At 33.2% G+C, this 22,035-nt stretch overlaps 1 protein-coding gene across 2 annotated transcripts; it reads left to right on the top strand.

Moving 5' to 3' along the window:
• The first annotated feature begins 119 nt into the window (after positions 1-119).
• LOC133196252 (MAGUK p55 subfamily member 7-like) lies at positions 120-21,824 on the top strand. 2 transcript variants are annotated; one of them, XM_061332166.1, is made up of 18 exons: positions 120-238; positions 6,046-6,113; positions 7,372-7,490; positions 7,834-7,911; positions 8,945-9,028; positions 12,274-12,405; positions 12,524-12,605; positions 12,853-12,938; positions 16,406-16,480; positions 16,573-16,769; positions 17,210-17,265; positions 17,370-17,456; positions 18,055-18,141; positions 18,655-18,735; positions 20,120-20,213; positions 20,391-20,499; positions 21,342-21,482; positions 21,592-21,824. In XM_061332166.1, exons 2-18 carry the CDS (start codon positions 6,071-6,073, stop codon positions 21,766-21,768), a joined length of 1,728 nt encoding a protein of 575 aa, XP_061188150.1. In that variant the 5' UTR covers positions 120-238; positions 6,046-6,070; the 3' UTR covers positions 21,769-21,824. The 2 variants fall into 2 exon arrangements, with proteins under 2 accessions (XP_061188150.1, XP_061188149.1); XM_061332165.1 differs by lacking the exon at positions 120-238 and having other exon boundaries at positions 5,653-6,113.
• The last annotated feature ends 211 nt before the right edge of the window (positions 21,825-22,035 follow it).

Genomic DNA, 22,035 nt, shown 5'->3' with positions numbered 1-22,035 from the left:
TCGGTAGGGTGACGGATGTCGTTAAATGCATTAATATTAGACTTGTTTAGTTTCTCTCCTGACTACCATTCTTCCGTCCATTGTAAAATCGATACAAGCGTTTTCCTGTGTTTGGTATTAGGTATTGCGCTCACGTCCATGATTGAAACAGATGAGTCGAAGACCTCTTGTTAAGATGTCCGTTGTCTGTCTTTCACGTGCGGAATACTGACGTCATTTTCAAACTTTCGAAGAATTGGTAAGTTTTGGAATTACTACTTAAATAAAAGACTTAAAATCTAGTTCTCCAAATTAGAGAGATTAATAGTATTATATTTAGTTACAGGTTGACTTAGTTTTCTGTCTATAAATATATTTTAAAATATTGAGCCATAAGAATAAGTGTTTGTAGCAACCATTTATCAAATAGTTAACACTTATTCAGAGGAAGGTAGATTAAACATAGTGGGCAGAACATCTAAGCAAGCTTGAAATGGATGTAGTGCCTTTGGAATAAGGGACGTTGTTTCAAGTACTTGCTACACGAGAGTCCAAAGCAATTTTCTCCAAGAATCTACATCATCGATTATTGCTTCAAATTTCTCTTCATGAAAAGATATAAAACTAAAAAATGAACAATTAATTTCATTATTTCTTCTCAGTCACCAATATATCACGGAGGAATCCCTTGATTTTAAGTATGGAATGTGGAATTTCATTTTTACGTTTTCCCCTGACGATGTACAATACTAGATTTAGGAATAATACAACCGGCGAGTTTCTTACATTGCCTCGTTTTCAGATCGATTTGTACAGCAATTTGTTGTACTATAATTTCCAAATAAATCTGCTTACACCAAACGAACATAGATCGGACGAATAGGAATCGTTTAAAATTGGTTTAAAACACCCTCTAAATAAGTGAAGATTGATTGTATGTAATTATTTGTCCCAGTACATTTTTTCCATCAATGTTTCACATATTCTAGATGAAAAGTCGAATTTAGATGCATGTGATAAACCCGAATTAACGCAGAGGCCAACGAGTATATCCTGACAGAGAAACCTCCGGGTTTTTTTTTTTTTAAATCTGTTAAAGGCTTCATCAGAAAGAACCGTAACTTACACATGCAGATGTGTTTTAGTATAGCGGATAGGATGGAAATGACGTTAGTGCGAAACTAACTATCAACTTTGCAAAAAAAAAAAAAAAAACAAACAAACAAACAAACAAACAAACATACTGAAAAACAAAACAAGCTGCTTAAGATAAAATCAAAAGACAACTGCAAAATCAACAGACTCCGTTGCAAAACGAATGATCGCCGATGCAAAAACCAACAGTCGTTAAACTGAATTCTCGCGCAAAAACCAACAGTCATGATCTGGATTACCGCTAGATGGCACGAGAGTCTTTAAATTATGGAAAGCCAAAGGGTTCAACCCTGTCAACTCGTGAAAAGTAGTAGAAATTTATTGCGTTAATTACGCTAATGCCCACAAGGTAGGATAAAGTTTTATAGTAAAAAATCATATATAGTCGAGTTTTCATATTTTATGATGCTCTGCGTATGATTTTTTAATAAAATGTTTATTCTAATTCTACATGTAATTAATGTACGAAATGTTTCGTGTACATGTTTTTTCATTTTTATATTTGGAATAGAATGAAAAATAAATTGATTACAGTCTTTATGGTGATTTAATTATTAAAGCGATTTTTTTCGAAATGTATGTTGTATATAACGTAATGAATTTTATAAATTAAACTCTTTGATAGTGTTAAGATATAAAATGTAATAAAGCGTCGAAATATGAAAAGAGATTGACTCGTACATGGATGATTTAAGATTTTAAACTTATAAAAATTTAATTACTTCCGTCCACACCAGGCTCCGGGGCCATAAAACTTAGACGAGCCCAGTTTTGATCCCAGTCTCACTTTTACAAAAGGAGCTATTAGTGGAAAAGTGAGACCGAGATCAAGAGTGAGCTCATCTAAGTTTTATGGCCCCGGGGCCTCAATCACCTGGGTAATTATTAACTTTGAATAATGTATGCACTTTTCCTTATACGCAGTGCTTTGCTTCTTTGCATGTTCTGCAGCATCAAAAGAAGAAGCCAATTTGTTTCTCCATTCATGGATTAAATCTTATCATCAGCCAATTCCTTCCGCAAACATGATTTTGTAACGACAAATTTGTGTGCCATTATTTACTGTTTTCCGTTTATGAGTCTGCACGGCTTGGTTGTTTAATCTTGTGTAAACCTGTGACATATACTACTGTCGCTGCCAATTGATCATGTTCGTGATAAAGAACAGCTCAATTATCAAAGAATTTCCGTTGGGTTCCGCGGCACTGGACCTTTGAGAAACGGTTTATTGACCAATGAAACAAGCGACATGCTTGCAAAAAATATTTCATGTCTCTTTCTAAAAACTAGTGTATTCATAAATCCATATAGTCTCGAACTACGCCATCTTTCATGTATATATGACAGCAAGATATTCTCGATACAGTATGCCTATGTTTATAGGTTTTTTTTCCCTTGCAAATGTCAAATGTTAGTTTATCGGCATATCTCAAGGGAATGAGGCACAAACATTTTGAGCCAATATGTTATTTGGGAAGATCTTGATAATAAACTCATTGTGACACCATGTGACATAATACATAAACCCTCTTCGATTCCATCAAGCGACAAACTTGCTATTGACATTTGCAAAAGTTTTCCTGGCATGCTTTGCAATAACTATTCAATTTGATTTGGGTGTTAGGTTTATTGGCGCTTTTCTTGTAAAGAAAGATCATTATCTGACCCTATGTCTATAGGACTGCAAGCAAAAAGGAAAACTCACTTCCCCGCCGTCTTTGAATGGAAATTAATTATACTTTTCATCTAGATGTCTGCAAATTGCTATATTTTTCTTGTGTCATTCATCATGATGGTGCTTGATGATCAGTTTGGTTTTTCAGGGCCAGACATGTGCGTCTTTTATTTAGGAAGTTCTCGTATCCTATTGCCAATCTCTTGCGAAGGAGACTACCGTAAATTTTTCATGGATAAAATTCCGACATACTGCCTTAATTTACTATTTTAGCAGTATGCATCAGGAACAAGGAAGTCATTATTCGATCATACATTAAATTAGCTATAAATTCTAACTATAACCAGCTAATGAAAAAAGCTATAGAAATTCAATTTATTGTAATTTACTTTTGAATAGGATCATTAAATACTCAGCAGGCATATAAAAAAATAATAAAAAAAAATATAGTGTAATTTGCTTTAGAATTTTTGAGGAAGCACTAGTGTAGTAGACCTTTTTTCTTCATGTCCCATGTACTTGTGCCAAGCATTATTGTATCTTTATAATTGCACATCACTGTAACTGAAATCGTAATTTAATTCCTGATTCCACATTCTCTGATTGATTGCTTATATATGTCAATGCATCTGGAGTTGCATATATTATTGTTGTCTATATTTGTTGCTCTTTATTATTTTGAAGGCACCTTTTTAATCTGTTTGGTAGGTCGTTCTTTGTTTACCATTGCTTTATAGATTCAGATACTCTTGTTTTATACAGTCTATATATTTTAATGCTGACCAAATGCATTCGGAGTTGAATAGTTGTCTGTATCTCGTTCCTATCAATTGCTTTGAAAATCAGGGTACCATTGTTTTATGTGTATTTTGTTACTTGATATATTATTTAGAGTTCGGAAACTTTTGTCGCCTATTTTGAGATCTGGAGTTCCAGATGCTTTTGTTCTCAGCTTGTTTTTTTATTGTTTATTATTGCATTTCAACAGCAGTTCAAAATACCTCTGTTTATGTCTTTATTTTTCTACCATGAGTGTACTAGCATTCTATATATACTAGTGCCCTAGCTGTCTGTTTGCTTTTCATTGTTTACCACTTCTTTTCAGTTTCTAGACACACATTTTGTATGTTCATATCTTTTTGATTATTACTGCAATTGAATTTTTAAGTGCATGTTTAAAAGTCTCATTGGATTTGCAGTTTCCGGTATCCTTGTTTCATGTTTGCAACTCATTGCGAAACCATTGTATTTTAACATCTAAACATATATCATAGTTAAGGAGGTTGGATCCTGCTATCAAAAGTATTGAGAATTTTTTATAAAGTATATTTTTAGAATCTACACACAAAGTTTATGGGAATTATTTCTTCTTGAAAGACTCATTAAAATTCGTGACAACAAAAGAGTTTCAAGCTCAGGAACGATTTGAGTATATAGATATTTTTGATTTTGATTTCTTTTGATCAGCAATATGGCCCCTGGGCCTCTCTTCTTTAACATAATAGGGTGCGTTATTTCTTTTCAGGAATTTTTCATCTATTTTACGTAAACTCAATTTTTTTGAGAGAAAGTATATCAATGTCATACCAGTTATGTAAATACAATGTACATATATTTGGGTAGGAAAGATAAAGAGTTGGGCTGAGGGACCCTCTACCTCTCTTCTCCTCGTTCACTATGAGGGTAGATCAATTCATCAGTTTTTCGAAAGAAATATAACAAAATAATGATGTCTTATACTAAAATCCAAGTCCAGAATTTTTGTTTTATGATTTTTTTTTCAAAGTGCGCTTAAGTGTCTCCATGGTTCAAAATGCTGATGTACACTCTTAACGCACTTAAAAAAATTTAAAGTACGTTGATTTTGTCCCAATTTTAACGCACTTCGAAATTTTTTTTCAAAGTGCGTAATTTTTTCAAAGTGCGTTGCCACAGTGGTTCTATGATTAAAGCACGTGATTAGAACGGGATATGAAATACAGTATAAATATATACAGTAGTTACGGTAGCCATTTTCACAACCTATATGTACAATTCATTATCTCAAGTCGGTTGGACCGACATCAAATTTAGAGATACAATAACTAGAGTTCGAGATATTTGAAGTAGACTTGAACAATTGTTGTCTTCCAGTTTCTATTCTTCACTCCAACAACTTGTTAAAACAACAAATGTAGCTTGTGAAATATCTTCGTTGTGAAATATCTGTGAGCTCTACAGAATCTTTTCAAGTACTAAAATGAAATATGAAGATAACGAACACTATTCAATCTCGAAAGTCCAATGAAACAAACAAATTTGGAGCAGAGCAAACATGGGCCTCAAAATTTAGAGGTGGGATCAGGTGCCATGGAGGAGAAGTTCAACCAAAATGATGATAATCTGAATCTTCACAGTACTAATTACTTAATAAAAGTTTACAAAAAGAAAAGCACAATTCAATAAAAATTATCTGTTTTTAGAGGATTTTATAATATAATTCGCCCTTTGCGGATACACGTCCATAGATATTTATAAATATAGTTTAATGTAGGAATATATTCATCAACTTTTCCGAACAAAGCATAAAAAGAACAAATTTGGGAAAAAATTGGCAAATTTGGCCAGTCGTTCAATTTGTTCTTCAACCAACCCCTGTAAAACCTGACGAAGTATTAGAATGGAAATGGAATGATAGATGTAGCTATTGCTCTTTTGTAATACCATCCTTCTACTTTAAATCGTTAAATTCTCTTTTAAGTGGTTACACATTTTACGATCAATAAAGTATCCCTGGTTCACTTCATCACTCACGAAATGTTTTATGAATGATAGAAATGATTTGACAAATGCTTTCTGTAATGCATTTTAACGAGTCCATTATTTGTTATGTCCCCTGAAGGGACAATGGGAGGAGAAATCTGCGATCAGGAAGGGAACCGCCATCAATCGGGTGGTCCCCACAGACGTAATGTGTTTTACATTAAGCCGGAGGAACGCTTTCGACGAATAATTAAAACATCGGAAATCTTTTATCTGTTGCCTATATAGCTTTTTCTAATGACGAGTCTCTAAAAAGTATTAGAGAGTTAATGGCGATTGTTTCATAATGTGGGTAAAATGTCATTTGAGTTGATTGCGCTAGACAAAAAAGACTACGTTAAATGTGTGGTTTCGGTACGAATTGATCAAAATCTATTTAAGATGGATGGTTTCATCTGTTTTTACACTTAAGTAATCAACCTGTGTCTTAGTAGATGAGAAGACTGAGCATGCGTCAATATGCCAATGACACTACCAATCAATAGCAACTATCATGATCCGGGTAAGTGGAACAAAATTTTTAAATCAACTTTTGACATTTTCGAGTCCTTACCTATGTCAGTATGTACTAGTATGTTAGCCAGAATGACTTCAACTTTTGAAACCTAAATGTTAATTAATACTTACAAGAACCTTGAAATACTTTGGCGTAGAAAACAAAACGTGTACTTTCATATGACCAAATGTATCTACCTCACAGATACTCTGATCATTTTAATTTTTTCAACAAGTTGCTACACTGCATCTAAAGCTAAACAGTACATGTACATAACAATATGACTATGGTCCGCACTCCCAAGGACTTGGGGGAGGGTAAAAACCTCCAAATTCAAAACTCCTTTCTTATTAGACATTGAAAAGAGAAACTATCTTCATGATGATAAGAAGCCTTTACTAAAATTTTGAAATTTACGTCTCCTGGGTCACGGGCTCAAGCCCTGTGATGGGGCTAGGTTAATTTTATATATATAGTGTAAAATGAAGATTTTAGTCTGAAAGGTGAGGATTAGTTGATCCAATTTGATGTTTTAAATGCATTATCTTTTTTTAAAGGGAAATTAGCAGACTATCTGTGAACGTAATGGGTTTCAGCTACTAGTTCTGTGCCAAAATTCTGAAATTTATCTCTCCTGGATCTAGAATGTAATTCTCAGGGTGGTGCTAGTTCAGTATATGTTGTAGGTGTGTTGTATCTTTAAAAAAAGTTTTCACTTCTGGGACCTAGCAGATTGTGATAGTAAGATATGATCTCCACCAAAATTGTGAACTCTGTGTCTAAGGGGTACGCCGTTTAACCCCCAGAATTATTTGACTGAATTAATTATATATACAAACTGCATTATATCTTTAAGTTTCCTTTCCCCTGGACTTTATACATTTTGATATTGAGCAAGAAGTATTCCACTAAAATCCACAATTTTATGCCTCTTATTTCAGAATTTTGACCTCAGAATAGGGCTAAATTGAACACAAATTTAAAGAAAACTCGTGATACTGAAGTGCTCATTAATCATTAGACCCTTTGGTATCTTGTTCTATTAAATGAATTTTTTAAACGTTAAAATGTTAAATTTTTTTTTTAAACGTAAACGTTAAAGTGGACCAGAAGACGTTTCGGATTCAAAGTCAAATACATGTGATTATGTTCAGCTAGACCATAGGTATAAAGACCTGATGACTGTTCTTAATGCATTGTTCTATTCTTTGTAAACGCGTTGAAGATTCTATTAGCTGGTTATAAATTGTATAGTTTTGCACAGACGCCCAGACTCTGCTGGAATATCTACCTCATCTACAATCCCAGCTTACCGTCCAGGAGGAAGATGTGGCGTTTCTTAGAAGATTCCTGAGACGTAAGGAAGTACAGGCTACCATGAAGGTAATATTATTGATATACAATATGTATGTATACATCTCTTAAAATTAAAATTTTATATTAAGAATCCTTTCATCAAAGATAGTTAAAGATGATATCAAGCTATCATAAAAGTTCTTAAAAGAAGTATCTCGTTATTTGATTATGTTATACACTGTATTTATATCAATGTTTTACATAACTTCAAACTCTACTAACTTGCCTTTAATTGTAATGCTCTTTAAAAGTAGCTAACGATTAAACCGAGCAAATATTTAAATTAATTTCCAATGTTTTCGGGTTTTATAGGTTGAGAATATGTTAATATTCTATATTCAGTTACTTTAAAAAACGTTTTCCATTTCAGTCCTATAAAAGTATATCAATTTTAAGTTATCGAAAACTTCGACCAGTGTCCATGGCAGCCGTCGCTCTTGCAGCAAATGTAAGTTTACATGCATCAGTCATTATTTTATTTTTTGGTTTAAAAAAATGCACTCATTTTCAGGCCTTATCATCAATTCAATACATAAAATCAACGTTTAATGGCATCGTGAATTGTTCATTTATTCCCTCAAAAAGAGCGGCATCGTTTGGTATCTGTTATTATCCATGAAACTCTGCAATTAACCATCATAGCGATGTTGATGGAAAATGACAGAAAAATATAAAAATACAATAATTCCTCTATTGCAAGGAAAACATTTAGACTTCTTTGTTCTATCATTTTATGTGTCCAATAAATCTCGGTTTATTGATGATATAAAAATGCGTTGAAATCTACTGCTACAATACATTGGAACCAATAATTTGTTGGTGATACAAAAGCGAGCTTTTACTTTTAAATAATAAGTAATTAATGCAACACAACCAAACTATGAATTTTAATTGATTGTGAAGGAAATATAAAGATAACGAATAGTGATCATGCTCTAAAGTTCATTCAAACAATACAGTCTGTGAGCAAAGCGAACACGGACCTCTGAAAACAGGGGTGGGATCAGGTGCAATGGATAAATAAGCATCTTTTGCCACCGGTCACACCCGCCGTGTGCTCCTTGTCATGAAATAAGATTTAAAAAGCACAGCTTATTCTTCTTGATCATTAGTTTTAAGTATTTCTCTTCTTATTTCGATATCTTTCTCTCCCTCTCTCTCTTTCACCAAGAGAGAGATAAATAATTTGTTTATTTGATAGTTTCCGTGGAGCGACAAGAGTATCCTTTTATTCTGCTACTTCTTGCACGCAGCAATGTCCTTCTTGAATTATTCCAACAATTTTATCGCCAATTTGTAAGAAAACTTTCCTGTCCATTGCGTGACAATGTCCTCCTTGGAGAGTGTTTCCAATTTTTTATTGACCTTTTAATGTCCGCTGTGGTATCCGATTTGAACTCTTTATGGCATTTTAAGAACTCTATACAGACCTCATGTCATTTGTTCAATAGTTTCTCGGTTAATTGAAGTTTTAATTACAGATTTTCTGTGATATTCGAAGATGCAACGATGATTCTCAGTTATCCGAAGAGCTGATGGAGATTTTGTCTAAACCAAGTGTACAGGTATGTCATTTACTCTAAAGAGTAATGTACTTAATACAGGTAATCAAATATACATGTTATTCTCCTCTACGAATGTCTTTGTCGTACCAGCTGAACGGTCAATATGAAGCATCAGTACATTTCATCTAGGAGTTTGGTATCAAGTCTGTAAAATATATAACAACCCCACAGTAAATCCCTGAATGCACCACAAAGGTTTCTAATTGCCAATTGAATGTATGCACTCTCCAAAACTTACATTTAGTACAATAAATGCATATTTAACCATCACTTAAATTTTCAAAGTTATTGTCAATTTACGCATTGGTTATGTTACAGGGTAATGCTACCTATTGCATATTCGACTATTAAAACATTGATTTAAATATGTAAAGAATCTAAAAACTGTGTCTGAAAATGGAGGAAGGAGTTGAAATTTAAACTTTACCAATATATTTTGTTATGTAACTCATGCTTTATCATGTTTACTGCCAAGGATTATTCTACTAGAGTCATTTTTACTTGTCGTTGTTATTAACTTTTTTATTAATCTTAATGGTTTATGAAATACTCTTCCTCATGCTAGTCATTTAAGCAATATTTAGGCTTGAAGTTCTTGGCTCTATTTTTTCTTGACTTCATAAGTTCATTTGTTTTTGCGACAACTTTGATTTTCAGATACACAATTTGAAATGCACATGTATTTAAGAAGTAAGAATCGTGTTTCATTTATTTTCTCACATCCTAATCAGGCTTTCATTTTGTGTGTGTGTGTGTGCGGGGGGGGGGGGGGGTTTCTAACTTGATGATTGAAAATCAAATGGTCGGAAGTCATTTAGACACAATGTAAATAAATGAAGCAAGTAGTTTTGAAAACGAGAATGAAGTAAGTATAATCCAGCACGCATGCGTCATTCGTGCAGACTTTGGACTTAATTCACGGGAAAGAAGTCCATTTAGTTTCGAGGAAGTGATACGGTTCGAAGTTCTCTTCTGATTTCATAGATGTGTGCGAAAATATTATACTGTAAACATATTACATTTAGCTGTGTATTCCGTTTAGTGCCTTTCAAGGAAAGCAGCTTCCGCTAAATCAAGTACATCGCTAAATGTGTTGTAAAACTATGACTATATATTGATAATTCATATAAAGCGCTAAATTAAATCTACGCTAACGTGATGTAAAATAATTAATTACCGTCATATACCGGTACCTTACAAGGAAAATAAAATACTTTTACAGTATATGTACATAATTATTTGAAATATGGAATTTATGAAATAACAAATAGAAAAATATTTGGCCTCTTTCTCAGTTGCATCGTTTCAGAACTTAATATCTATTATCATTTGAAGGTTTTTTCTTGTTTGGTTATTGGTTTATTTTCAGAAATTGATATTTTATGCGAACTATGTGAATCCAGAAATTCTTTATAAACTGTCTTCAAAGAGAAATTTTCATTTATATTCATCCTAATATATTCAGGATGTGTCCTTTCTAAGGTAACTCATAATCTCTGTTTTTAGTTCACATTTTTTTCAAATTCAGTGTATCCATAACTGTTAGTTTTGATGAAAGAAAAATAAAACATGGTGTTTTTGTGTAACGTTGATGAAAATAGAGATACTCAGTGAAACACATACAGTACTATTTTTTTGTAATTAAAAAAAGGTTGTTGCAATTTTGTTATAATTGACACAGAGACACTAGAATAAATGCATAAAATACAACATGTGAAATATACTGAAAAACTGTAACTATACCTTCTACGCCAAAAACTCCTTTGTATTGCTTCTGTGTTGTATGATTATAATTATGCAGTAATATTTTAAAGTAACAATTCATGGAAACAAAAAATGAAAAGAAAAAAAATAAAAAAGATTTTTCTCTTTGCAATAGAGAACAAAAAAGCGGTTCTTTAAAGTTCTGTCAGCAAAGATGGCAACAGACATGACATCGGTTTATTTTACTAAAATCCTTTTCGTCCTTATACTGTACCAAACCGAATAATGATGAAGGTCGCTTTATCACGGAATTTTCCATTGTAATCGGTCTTAATTATTCCTCTTTTAAGATTATCACGTACTCTCGTGAAAATTTTAGTTCAAACTCGTGTGGAGTATAAATTCTAGAAGCGAACGAAGTGAACTCCTGGAATTTCTTCTAATCAAATCAGCTATCATTTGTCAAAATCAATACAGGCTTAAAAGTCTTGCAAATCTATTGCATTACTAAGGTATAAATAGTTAGGTTTTATACACGTTGCATAACAATGAATTGAATAGCCTTTCAGATTTATTTGTCATTTCAGAGAGGAAATACTTACTGAACAAAGTTAATGGAAGTAATACGGTAAAAAAATGTACTTGGCTTCATTAAGGGGAAAATTGTTACATTTTTTCTGTTCAAAGATTAATGGTTAGAGAAACGTTTGACACAAATGAATCAATGTTTAATACACCTAATGCACCTTTGTAATGGTCTCTGCATTATTTTTTTGATTGGGTTTTTATTATTAAGTTACGCAGAAGTCTCGCCTTGGCATTCTACGATTTGGTGTAAAGCAGTCCCATAACCTGAGTCGGCATTTTTACTGCAAGAGAAATTCAATTATAGTAGAAACTGTAACAGAAAGTTACGAACCGCTAACATGCACAGACTGTAGTTAGTTGATGCTACTTTTATAATATCTCAATCTTAAACCTTTTCGATATGTTTTAGAAAATTGAAAAGATTCTCCAATTCATAGGAATTTAACATGTCATTACAATAATGAAATACTTGTAATAAAATAAATAATTAAGTAAATAAAAATTGTATTGTTTTACAAAATGGATATGGATTTCAGTTTTTCAAGTATTCATAAAATTCTCTAAACAGGGACAACATAAAATATAATCATATATAATCAACTGACGAAAATTTTGAATGTACTACAGTGTATATGATAGATTTAAAGAAAGTAATGAGCACCTATGAATGATGCAAGGAAGTAATGAGCACATATGAATGATCTATAAGAAATGTTTACTTTTTTCACACAGTATCCATTGTAATCAGAGATGAAGCAACATTTCTTGGCATTTGATCTGTTTTAGGGAATATTTTTATACTTTGCATCTGATCAACATGTGAAGCTGAATTATCGTTTTTCTACGCATATGATGCTGAAAGTTATTTGAAGACTCAACAGTCCTCTACTAACGACTTATGAATGTTTCTAATTAATGATTGATCATAAAATCTAATATCAGCGTCTTTTCAGGCTCTTCTATATACCCATGATGTAGTTGCAAAACGTGATTATGAAACCGGAAGTTGCAACACTAAACAGGAAAGACACGCCGAAGACAATAACATCAAAGTTGTTCAACTGGTGAAAAAGAATGAGCCCTTGGTGAGCGTTTGTCAGTGTTCAGAATATATACGTATAAAGACTGATTTCTTGTTTATCTGTTATTAATATATAGGAAGCCAGATGACAGTGCGTCTAATGTGAAGACGTTGTCTTACAGGGAGTAACAATACAACAGAACGATGACACAGGAATCATAGAAATTGCCCGGATATTGCATGGTGGCGCGGCACATAGAAGTGGTATTGTTTTTTTTTTTCTATTACTTTGAAAGAAGTAAACCTAACAATCAAACTTAATATTCCGTGCATTGCACTCCACGGTCTCAATAAGAGAGGAAATGCAATTAAAAAATCGTTTCAGTAGACGTGTGTCTTCTAGTAATAGCAAGTACAGTAACCTCGGTTTTCAGACTATTCAGAAAATTTGTTAATAATAAATACATTTTTAAAAGGTGTATGTTTAACGCTCTTTTTGCATTACTTGTAGGTCTCATTCATGTTGGAGATGAGATTCACGAAATTAATGGTGTCAAGTTCACAGGTCGCAATCCTGATGACATGGCCAACTTATTGGTAATTATTTGAAATTGGTCTAATTATTTGAAATTGGTCTTTCATAAATTTATTAAATGATCCTTTTTCAAAAATTTCTGATGTAATTTTCTTTGAATGTAAAAGGTAAAGATAACGAACAGGGATCAATCAATAAATCCAGTAAACAAAACCAATCGTGAACAGGACAAAAACACGGAGCCCTGGAAACACCAGAGGTTGAATCAGGTGCCTAGGAGGAGTAAGCATCCCCTGTTGAAAGGTCACACCCGCTGTGAGCCCTATGTATTGATCAGGTAGACGGAGTAATCCATAGTCAAAATAGTATAAAAGCAAAGTCCTGACAAATGGTATGAAACATGTCAGACAAAAAAGGGCCCAACGATAGGTTGTATTTAAAAACAAGGTCATTATAACGACCGCAGAATTTGCGAAAAGCTGACTTGAAATGGGATTGTTGAAATCCTTTTACCATCAACGTATTTATCAGTATCTTTCCTCGGTATAAAATTGATCTTATTCAGAGCATGTTTTTGTGTATCAAATTAGATGGGAGACATAAACACCATACGCAGGTGATAGTGGAACATTTAACTACATAATAAGGGAAGTTGACGATGGAAAGGCTGAAACCATCTCGCTTGTCATGCACTTAAGTTATTAGCTGGCCATTATCAAAATATGAAACAGATGTTGCAGACTCTGTAGTGTTTTCTATTTAGAGTTCACTGGGAGATATTGAGACGACATATGAATTAAAATAACTATTGTTAAATGATAAAACGTGATCGATATATCTAATTATACCATCGTCTTCAACTTCCCTCAACATAATTTATTTTCTCCATCCATGAGTCTACTCTGCTCTGTTTTTTGCAAATATGACAACAAATTATTTGTCGTAAATGGGCATTTATTAGAATGTCAAACAAATTAACCAAATATGTACAAAAATTACACATGCCCATATTTGAATATATCCCTTATAAGGATATTAATATACATAACGAAAAAATACAAATATGACTAGAGGAATTGGCAAAAAAGATGGGAGATATATCTAAATGTTGAGTTGAAGTCCACAGCAAGATTTTCTTCTTCTCGTGAAGAAGTATTTGAATGAAATATCGTGCACAATTAGTGCCCATGGGAATTCCAACAGAGTGTTGAAAGACCTGATCTCCAAAAACTTCATCTTTTTAATATCAACTTCAGAGTACTTGTATGTAGAATCAGAATGATTTTTTAAAAAAGTAATTTTGTAGAAGACCAATTACAAGATATGAAAATTTATGACTTCCATTTTTATAGAGGAAGTAGTCGTCTATGATGTCAAAAAGCCTACTCTTTAATTTATCGTGAGGAATGATTGTATAAAGCGTAGAAAAGCTATTGATGTTTGAGATATTTTAAATTTTCGAAAAAGTTCTTTGAAGTTTTTTTAGAATTCACATTTGATTGACACCACTTGTTGAATATGTTGTAGCACAATTTGATACGTCTGAAGTTTCTCCTTCACAGCGGGTAATATTTGGGCGAGGACTAAGCATAGGGGGCTTGGTTGATCATTTACTAGTCCCTTCAATATATCTTTGATTGTAAGGATTTAAATGAAGCTCTGGAATCCAGTATAGGTACGGTACATCAAAATTACTCCCATTGACTGGAATGTTAGAAGAATTTAAAACTGAAAATGATTTTGAAGAATTTCATCTTTTAAAAGGGAATTGTGAGTATAGGTTGGATTACCAGATGTGGAATTAAAACAAGTTTTTTTTCTAAAATGCAGTTGTAATAATGAGCCCTACAAAGAAAGATTCTATTGTCAAAAACTTTGTCAGCTGGAACCAAAACATATTTTTCATTTAATCTTTTTAATTCTTTTATCACTTCCGGTCTACTGAAAACGGAAGGATAGATAGTTTGCGTTTTATCTTTTAATTTTCTAATGCAATTCTTTAATATATTTTCAAAACACTTAATCCATTCTGAAGGAGTGGCAAGGTCTTCCCCTTCCTGTTTAGCCCATCGTCCAGTATATTCCTAGACATAATCCATGAAAGAAATGAAGTCCTGCCGCCGTAATTGGGAAGATCTGGGCTCCCTGGATATGAGAGCTTTTAAACTGATAGCTTTTGTGTCGTCATTGAGAACTAAGCTAGCATCACCAGTAGCGATGTGTCCAGCTAGACTATAATTGAAAGAAGGGGAAGCACAAGAACACTTACGAAGGATTTTGTTTTAGATGGACAATATCTACGCACTGTAGAATTTGTTTATAATTGGAAAGTTTGGGAATATCTGTAGGAAATACAGTGTAGACTTCAACTTAAAATACAAAACTGAACTCTATATGAGTAAAAATGTTGCTTATGTTTATGGCGTCTATACCATTGTTAGCAAATTGAAGCTCAAGGAATCGACGGCTTAACGGATTTACTAGTATTATCTCCCGTACCACGTAGCGGCTTAAAGGGCTTGTGTTGGGCAACATCCATAATCACAAACACTAGTCTGTATTCTGGTGTCGAAGAATTCTGGTGTAGACTTGCTTTAGCTTCTTAGAAGTTTGTTTCAAGGGCTCAGATTAAGGTTTAATGTGAATGTATATAGACTAACTAGTAACTGTTAATTGACGAAATGTAATAGTGAATCAAATGAAACATCGTATATATTTGGCGTATTGTGTGAATGAAATGTGTGGAGATAACGAACAGTATTCGAGCTCAAAAGTCCTTTAAATATTACAAAATAGGAGCAGAGCAAACACGGACCTCTAAGACATCAGACGTGGGATCAGGTGCCATGGAGGAGTGAGCATCCCCTGCAGACCGGTCACACCCGCCGTGTGCTCCTTGTCATGATTGGGAAATAACGGGAAAAAAATCCGTCGACAAATCAGTGTGTAAATAATGGTCTAACAATTAGTATGAAAAAAGTCAGTCAGCATTTGACTTAATGAAAGATTGATTTTGCTGACAAGGTCATTGTATCGACCATAGAACTTACGAAATGATGACTTTAAACGAGACTGCAGATATTCTTGTTTCATCAACTTGTTTGTCATGAACGATGTCCATGACTACACGTTCGTCTTGGTGTACTGTTAAAATGTCTGAACACATTCAAATTGGCACACTGCGCAGGCTTAAAAGATTTCCTACATTATTGATATGGTCATTGCAACCATATGGAAATGCAGTGCCTAATTTCTTATTTCAGTCATCTTCTCGTTTTCTACGGAATGGAGTACTTAAAGTACGGATATTTGTGGAATGGTATATTTTTTCCAAAATTCTGACCCTCAAAGAAAGAATAGAAATGATGAAAATGTTGTTAAGCAGACATGCATAAATGTTCCTTAAAATGATACATTTGTGTTAATACATGTAAACACCGAAGGAACCAGGCATGTCAAATTGTCCAGTTGATGTGTAATTTATTTCACTTGGGATTCCTCATTAGTAAAACAAATCACTGCTTTACAGGCACGTATAACGGGACCAGTAACTCTCAAATTGGTACAACGACAGCAAGAACCACCCTCAAAACGGGCAAGTAATGTAAGAAAAGTTTACACAGCAGCTTTTATTTTGTTTCAAGAAACAACAATGGAAAGGCATTGTGCTCAGTTTTCATGTATTTTACTTTGTAGATAAGGGTTAAAGCCTTGTTTTCCTACGACCGACATGAAGATACGTTGATACCTTGCCAGAATGCAGGGCTGTCATTCAAGAGGGGAGATATTCTGCACATCGTCTCTCAAGAGGACCCCTTGTGGTGGCAAGCGAGACCGGAAAAGGAAACAGAGGGAGTGACGGGTATTATACCCTCGCAGCTTTTACAGGAAAGGTAAAGTCCTTCAGTGATAAAGTTTGATTAACCACTATTTGCATGTTCAGTTTTCTGTCACGTATATGGGTAGAGAAAAACAATTTGAAAAATAAAATTGTTTATGGAAAAAACATGTCAAAATAGTAATATATATTAACTGCGTTGTTATATAAATTTGACAGAGACTTTTCTTGTACATGTAGACAACAACTCCATGTCACACTAATCAGAATATAATGACTAATTCAATTGCAGCTAAATCGCATATAATATGATTTGTAATTTTAAATACAAGTATGAATAGTAATAAATAAAAAAATAAATAAACAACAGTTATTTATATGACTAAAATGAGCCTTGTTTGAAACGCAGAAAAGTTGTTCAGATATCAGAAAGCAGCCTAGTGTGTATGTATATGTTGGTTCAAGAAATGTTCTGGTAGATGTCTCTCCTTTCAGAAGAGAGATCCTGCAAGAACTCATGACAAAGAAAGAAGTTAAAGGCAGAAGAGCACGTAGGTACATATAATTTCTATTAATTAATGTCTTTAAATGATATGGCATAAAACATTACCTTATGAGATATGGGTACATTTTATTACATTGCATTCTGCTACAGGGTCTGTTAGTCCTTGCAAAGTCAGTCCTCGAATCTCAAGGTCAAAACGGGTGAAAAAGGTCATGTATCAAGCTGTCCAGAATGGAGGTAGGTGAAAATTAATTTTGACTCTTGTCAGACAAAATTGTTGACATTCTTAGCCTTTTCAGTATGTCTGTTTGTGAGCGGGATACATAATTTTCCCATGTCGGCCATTTTCTAGAGTTGTGCAGACTTCTAGCTCTTCAATGTTTATTCATTATTCAGCTGGATGTGGTCGTGTAATGATGAATAACAGTAATTTAGTTCCTTTTCCTGTGACCTAATTTTAACAGAATCATGGCCACTGAATTTTGGGAAGTCAAGAAAACTGTTTTGGACGATTTCTTTTTGCTTCATATATGAATGCGGATAAGCTGAATTTTCATACCCAGAAAGCGTTTTTGTATTTCTTGAATTCTCCCCACCAAAAAATGTCCTTTGTAAGCTATTTTTTTCGGTGCGTTTACACATTTTATTTTAATTAATCTTGGTTTTGTGTGTAATTTTATAAGAAATTGTTACAGGTCGACCTTACGTCACAGTCCGTTTGGCTAAATGTTTACTGTTTTCAACCCAAAATTTTAATTTCTTTGCTATAACTTTGCTGAGGACAGGGCGTTCTTGTTGATCAACACAAATGTTTTAAATAAAAGACTTTTTCCAGAATTTGAAATGGGTGACATCCCTACGTATGAAGAAGTGGAGCTGATGAAACCTGATCCCGACCATAGCAGACCCCTTATACTAGCAGGTAATCCCAGATTTTCATCAGATGACAATTAGAGAAAATATTTGATTGAAAATTATCGAAAATGTTAAAGACCAGAATGTTGCTCTGTGAATCAACAGTTTAAAATGCATGTACATGCACAATTGCTCATATTGCAGGTTAGAGTTACCGAAAATGTAAACCTGTTCATCAATGTGAATCTCTATTGATTTCAAAAACATTAGACTACTTATTTATTGATATCCCAATGATGTGCCTTCAGATCAATTTTATTTTCCTATTTACGAAAGACCTTTCCATTAATAAAGCACCGATTTAGAGTTGTCACATCTGACCAGTTTTGATCACTGATGAACAAAATAATTCTAAATCTTTTTGCCATGGAATAGAGGCATCAACATCAATAAACCAAGCACCAATTGAATTTGGTCACTGAAAACGATAGAGACACATTAAGATGTCAAAGACAATCTCTTTAGCTAGACAACTGGAGAAAGGTGAATGACTTTATGGAGATTTTTCTCTTTCATTTAGGTGTATCTAACGTGGGCAGAAATGAGTTGAAACAGCGCCTAATGGGGAGTGATCCATCTCATTTTGTTGACGTTGTTCCATGTACGTATTTTTTTCTAACTACAGCGAATCACCCTGTTTATATCAATCCTGATCACCCTCTTCAATAAATACTGTCTATTTCTTTTGTAATCGGCCGATCCTTGCTGTCTGGTTATTTTGAGATATCCATTTGACAGAATCATATAATTAATTAAAAGTCATCTTATTGCATTGACCATTATAAATGTCTAAACAAACATAACTATTAAGAAATTCCTAAATGTTGAATAAACCGGTATATTTACTTATGGAATGTCATATTAATATAATCTTCTGTAGGCGGGTCCACCTCAAAATTGTTTTTTTCTTGGGTTCACATTTTGTGATACATATACAAGCATTGGGTATCTTTCCGCCTTCGATAGCGTGTGCATAAATGCAGCAACATAAAAAAATCACAAAATTTGGTTTATAGTTGTATTTCATAATAAAAAAGGAGTTGAAATGAGTACTATGTATAGTCTTCAGCAAATTTATCCTGATTTTAGTATCTGTTATGGGATCAAGTTTTCGAATCCATCACAATTATTGGAAACGTCTAGATACTTATCACTCGTCAATTACCTATAGAGGGATTTGTACATAAACTTCCGAAAACCAATTGTTTCATGATTTAAACGAATTTATTCTTGTATAGAAATTGGTACGATGTGGATGAGTAACCACTCATAGTCCATGGTCTGCAAAAACCTATGTCAGTCAAATCATAGGGACCGTCCAAATTCAAATATACATGTAATAAACGTACAGTTACTCCAACCAACCAAGATAAAGAGATTTGACTAAACCTATTCTTTAAGTATTTGAAATGAGACATAACACACAACTCATACGCATAATTAAAATATTTACACAAATGAATTAAACCCAGGCTCAATTTAATTTCGTGAACTAATATTGAGAACAATGTATTCTCCTCCAAATGAGAAAATAGTATCAAAATGGCGGCAAAATGAGAATTTCAAATACTTTAATCTATACAATATGTATCCTATTCGTTTACTATACTTAAGGACTGGGTAGAGATCAAAAATGTTTTTAACGTGCAATGAAAAATGTGTGTACAACACAGCACTCGATATTTCTTGGTGCAATATGGACATTTAGTAATGGCCTAGGATTTGAATTGGAGCTTTTGTGTTTGAAATCGGACATGCTGTCCAAACTTTTGAATTGGGCAGTCTTAACTTTATTTGGAGAAAAGTTGATTTAAAGACAGGCATGTTTATTTTAAAATGCAAGTATTAATTTAAAGTTACAAGTGTGTATTAATTCCATATTTATCCCCTTCCGTGTGATTACTTACAAACACAAAGTAATATGTGACTCTTGTTTGTTTTTGCATAATTCGGATTATTTCATTGTAATATACTTTTGCGTGTAGATACCTCCAGACCACCAAAGTCCTACGAAGTGCAGGGACGTGAATACCACTTTGTAACGAGACGTGAAATGGAAAGCGCGATATTAGCGAGAAGGTAACTATAAATAAAAATTCTCCGGATATTAAAAGAGAAGAAGTGTGTTATCCTATGATGTATCTTTCAAATAAGTATAAATACAGTTCTATTTCAATTTTTTTAATAGAAAGAATCAATGAAAAATATTTAAGATAGAATGATACGAAAATAATGAATACATTCTTCTCTTTTTAGATTTGTAGAGCACGGGGAATATAAGGGTCATTTATATGGTACCCGGAGAGACTCCATATTGTCTATAGTAAAATCTGGACGGGTACCCATCTTAACACCCAGTGCCAAAGTAAGTTCAGTTCTGCTGATTTATGAAATTCATTGTCTATCTTCGCAGTAAGCGTATAAAAAGTAACGCAATGAACTTTTTGCGTCATTTGTGGACCCCGAAACTTAAGTGTCTGAAAATGATAGTTATTTATCATTTAAAAGTTAAAAGAAGGAGAATCAACAAAACTGATAATAATTATAAAGTAAGCTCATCAAAAGACAAAGTGGATTATTTTAAATGAAATATATAACCGTTTTAATTTGTAATACATTTATACATTTATGCTAAAAATTATTTTTTTTCCTTACTCTATATATCCATCACTGGATACTTCTGATGATTTAGGTCTGATAAAAAAAGAAAAATTAAATATAACTTGACCTCCAAATACCATTTTTGAACTCATATCCAATTTAATTATTTTTGTCTTAACATGAGATTAAATCGCCAAGTCAACTAATTTTCTTAATAATTTTTGACTATGTCTTAATTTGGGTATCTTTCGTATCACAAACCAACCACAAAAGATTATTTCATGTCTGCACTAACTTCCTGAATCATCAATACTAACCTACGGTGTACTTGTTTGAAACACATGAAGTATTCCGTCGAGTACCTATTTCATTTACGTTGATTTAGTTTTAAAAAAACCATGCATTTACATCAAAAGGACTCACAGTAAACCAGAAAATACTATATCTCTTCGACAGAATTTTTAATAGCTAGACAGCGCAGGCAAATATCTAGACTTAAGATAGTACCCTCTTCAAAAAAAGCCACCATCATAATTTCCTTACGTTTCATTTCTACAAGTATTTGCTGACTTCTTTATTGTGAGGTTTAAAAGATTTATTTTTCAGGCCTTAAGATACTTGAGAATATCTGAAATCAAACCTTTCATCATCTACATCAAACCACCTTCCATTAACTCTTTTCGAGAGACACGGCTAAAATACAACGCCATTTTTACTGGTGAAGATGGAAGCGCCATTCCTTGTTCTGTGAGTTAGCTCCCTGTTTGCTTGCCTCTTCAAGCAGTTTAGATTAGACTCTTCTAGATTCCATGTATCAATCGTATAATTTCCAATTTTTCATTTTATTTTTACGAAGGAGGACATCATATTATCAGTTGTTGCCAAAAGTGCCAAACTAGAAGAAATATACGGGCATCTGTTTGACTTTGTTATTGTAAATGACGACATATCACGAGCAGCTCAGGAACTTATAAAAGTAGCAGAAAATGTAAAGAGGGATTTACAATGGGTACCGGCGGCTTGGGTGGAGTAGTTAATTTATTTTAAAAAACTCGTTGTTTGAGCAATATACTGTATGAGATTTATGGATGTAGCAGAAATTGATAATAAATAGAAATTTTCTGTCATATTCTGGTTATTCGTAAAGCTTGTGACAAACTATTGAAAAACATGGTTGTCATCCCTCATGTAATTAGCAATCATACTACGAAAGATTCATATTTATAAAAAAAAAGTTTTATTTATGTTACATGCATGATTTAATATTATGAACAGAATGTGTCTGTGTACGACCATATGT

This window comes from Saccostrea echinata, unplaced genomic scaffold (genome assembly GCF_033153115.1).
Source record: "Saccostrea echinata isolate AGI-Se365-2 ecotype Australia unplaced genomic scaffold, CSIRO_AGI_Sech_v1 ptg000030l, whole genome shotgun sequence".
Taxonomy (NCBI): Eukaryota; Metazoa; Mollusca; class Bivalvia; order Ostreida; family Ostreidae; genus Saccostrea; species Saccostrea echinata.
Note: the sequence above shows the minus strand (reverse complement) of the source record. Positions and strands in the feature narration are given on the sequence as shown.